Raw genomic sequence first — 3,501 nt, 5'->3', positions numbered from 1 at the left:
TTCTGATTATCTTCATTCAGATTATTTCTATACTATATAAACAAATTATTTTATTTTATTAATTATATATTTCCTCTAGTTTTGAGAGATTGATGTGCTGTGATTTGCATATATATTAATAAAAAGTAAACACATACGTATTAGTTTTTGTTAATTTCATTTCCTTCTCAATAAGGCAAGATCTCACGAATGGTTAGCATCTTGACCTGTCACCTCAGATGCATTGACCATAGCAGAAACCTCTTGGTTTTGAGCCACCCTAAACCAATTTTTTTAGTCAGATGGAGTTCACAACTATCAATTAAAATGAGTAATGAAGTGATGTTTAAGACTTCTTGACATCTACTCGATGTCCTGTTGCTACCTCTCCCTGGTCAATTTTATAAAACACAGTCTCTCTCAGTAGGTTCAAACAAACAATCAATAATGCATGTCAGATTATCAAGAAAATTTGATTACCTTTGGGTTGATTATGAATATCTTTCCCTTGGGGATTCCGACTTTGCTGTAACTCAGCTCATCAGTGTCTCTGTTTCCATATCCAGCGTAGAACGGGTTATAGTGCTCTGGGAAAAGCTTCTTGATATCCTGCACATCATTATATTTCTAAACTTGTTCTTATCTAAACACATGCCGCTGGATTAACCGTTCTCTCTTATGTCAAAGATAAACTTTTACCTCCAAACATGCGATCTTGAATTCATGAGGTGCTCTTCTTATCACTGCAAGGTAGTTATAAAGTACATGAGTTAAAAAAAGAAAGAAAAAAGAGATACTTATTATCAAGTAACAGAAACATTAACATGCTACTAATGAATCTTCAAGGTATTAAGATTAATACCTTTACGGTACAATGCTGGGAACAACCCGTCTGGTGAAATGACTACAGGACCGTTCGGTAGAGCTTTTCTGTCCTGCAAGCCGGAGGAAAAAAATCCATAAGAAGCAAAGAGATCTCATAACAAAAAGACTATACATAGCCTCACATGATTACCATTTGAGTTAATTAGATAATGTTATTGTATTGATAAGTATGGATTCGAGTACCAATTCAATGGTAAAAAAGATGTCAAGTCTTACCTGCTTTAGATTATTTAAGAAACTTCTTGTTAGATATGCCTGAACAATGGCAGGAGCGCTCAGAAACAGCAGCTGATATCCACTCTCCTGAAAGAAATACAAAGCAAAGCATAATGTGAGATCCATAATTACAAACTGTATCTTACATAAGCAGGAGTTGGATCTCATGTTTTACCAAATTAAAGTCTGAGAAGCTAAACTAACTTAAACCTTGAAAATTACCTTTATAGCTGAAAAAAGCCTGGCCACACCAGACTGTGTCCAGGCCCTTCCAACCAAAGGCATGAACTGACCTAACACATCAGATCTGCAGCAAAAGGATCATCACATTAGCATATGTCTAGATATTATAATTCTAATATGAAGAAAAATCAGTAAGGATCCAGAAGCTCTTACTTAGTAATAGTTCCATCAACATCTGAAATCACAATCTTGGTATCCCATCTCCACCGGTAAATATGTGCATCAACCTAACAAAAAACAAAATTAGAGTGTGCATTCAAATTTTAAACTAATGTTACCATCAAAACAAACCTGTTGTGTTCCAAGAACTCTGGTGGAGAAACTATAAGTTCTTTATTAATAAGAAGAAGCTCCAGCCAAGCCAGCAACAACGTCACTGAAGAAAAGGTCATGGTTGCATCACAGGTTGATTTCGTCCTCTGGTTGCCATTAGTAGCTCTGATCGATTTATTTCCGTGACTGGTGAAGAGGGATGGGAAGAAAACGACTGAGTTTAGATTTCCACGAAATGAAAAACAAAACGGTGCTCGTGGCTAAGAGAACGGCGGAGGATGATTTTCAATTGAAAAAGATAAACTTAAGGAAACAATAAAATTAAGAAAAACAGAGCAAGACAGAGACACATCTTCGTTCGCGTTTTCTGTAATCTCTCTCTCTCTCTCTCTCTCTCTCTCTGTGTCCATGGAATGTCTACAGATCGCCGTGATCCGTGATTTTCGATTCGAGGAAGAAGAAGAAGAAGCATCATCGCCTTTTCAGAAAAAGAAAAAAAAATCACCGTCGTCGATTACCCACATAATATTCAGAAAAAGAAAAAAAATCTCCGTCGTCGATTATTGCCTATCCGTTCAATCCAGATCGTAACTCTCTCTCTCTCTCTCTCTCTCTCTCTCTCTCTCTCTTTCTCTTCCCCGAAAACGTGAAGCCCAGAAGCGATTTAAGCCTGTCTGACATGTCAAAACGAAATAAGCTGATTGGATGATTATTTTTAGTGACGTGGACATGCTAAAAACTCAGCATATTGGCCTTTTAGTATAGTATAGATTTACAGATAAATAAAATATTAAAAATATAATACTACAAATGGATACTATGTATACATATTAATGTATTAAAATATATTAATAAAATTTAAATTTTTTATATATTTAATTTTTTGGTTTTGAATCTGGATATTTAGATTTGAAATTAGAAATATAAAACTTTAATATCGGATGACAAAAAAGGATTTTAATATCCAGATCTTCACCTTGAATATCAGATTTTCGGAGTGGATTTACGATTGAATATGGATTTTAGATAATGATTTCACCTCTATTGTAAATTACTTGTAGATTATTTATTCCGTTTCATTACGTTTTGAGCTAAACTAATACACTAATTAGAAACTTCACAAGTGACAGAAAATATAGAACAGCTAGCGTGTGTGTACTCAAAACGAAAAGAAAATATAACGGGTAAACCAAGTTGATTTTGTGCCTTTTTTTAATAATTGTTATATGACCAGTAATTACAGTATTTAATTTATGTTACCCTAATTGACAACGATTGATATTTTTTTTTCTTTGCAAATAGGAAGTGTGTTTTTAAAAGATTGACATTTATTAAAATAAATTTTATATCTATGCATTTTATTAGTTAATAATGATAAATTGTAAAAAATTGTATTTTTGAATTTATATGAATTTTAAATTATAAGAAATAGATAATCACATAAAACAATATGTTTATAATCAAAAATTAAAATTTTAATGTGTCAAAACAACAAAATACATTTTCATAAACACATAGAATATCATTTAGAGAGTGTTATTGGTTGTCTATGTTAAAGTTAGCTCCATTAGAATTTGAAAATTTTATTCACTTACAATTTAAGACATGCTAAAATATATACTCTCTCCGTTTTATATTAATTATCGTTGTGGAGTATAATTTTTGGTACAAAATAAGTGTTATTTTCAAATTTTAATACAAAATTTATCAAGTTTATTATTTTTTTCTATTGGTTAAAATATGGTTACATGTAAACATAATGATGTTTTTATTTAGAAAATATACAAACTTAGATATTTTCTTAATTTGTGTGCACAAATCTAAAAGACATTTAAATGAAAAGGAGTATAAATTTTAAAAAATTTGATTCACTTACAACTTAAGATAAATTGATTTTCTTAAAAT

At 31.5% G+C, this 3,501-nt stretch overlaps 1 protein-coding gene across 3 annotated transcripts; it reads right to left on the bottom strand.

Moving 5' to 3' along the window:
* LOC103869480 (phosphatidate phosphatase PAH1) lies at positions 1-2,282 on the bottom strand. 3 transcript variants are annotated; one of them, XM_009147567.3, is made up of 8 exons: positions 1,615-2,281; positions 1,477-1,550; positions 1,303-1,387; positions 1,081-1,167; positions 842-914; positions 679-722; positions 460-588; positions 1-370 (listed from the first exon to the last, which is right to left on the bottom strand). In XM_009147567.3, exons 3-8 carry the CDS (start codon positions 1,363-1,365, stop codon positions 326-328), a joined length of 441 nt encoding a protein of 146 aa, XP_009145815.1. In that variant the 5' UTR covers positions 1,366-1,387; positions 1,477-1,550; positions 1,615-2,281; the 3' UTR covers positions 1-325. The 3 variants fall into 3 exon arrangements, with proteins under 3 accessions (XP_009145815.1, XP_033148469.1, XP_033148468.1); XM_033292578.1 differs by having other exon boundaries at positions 1,303-2,282; XM_033292577.1 differs by having other exon boundaries at positions 1,081-1,550; positions 1,615-2,278.
* Positions 2,283-3,501: the final 1,219 nt, after the last annotated feature.

This window comes from Brassica rapa, chromosome A05, assembly GCF_000309985.2.
Source record: "Brassica rapa cultivar Chiifu-401-42 chromosome A05, CAAS_Brap_v3.01, whole genome shotgun sequence".
NCBI lineage: Eukaryota > Viridiplantae > Streptophyta > Magnoliopsida > Brassicales > Brassicaceae > Brassica > Brassica rapa.
The sequence above is the reverse complement of the archived record's forward strand: the minus strand, read 5'-3'. Positions and strand labels throughout refer to the sequence as shown.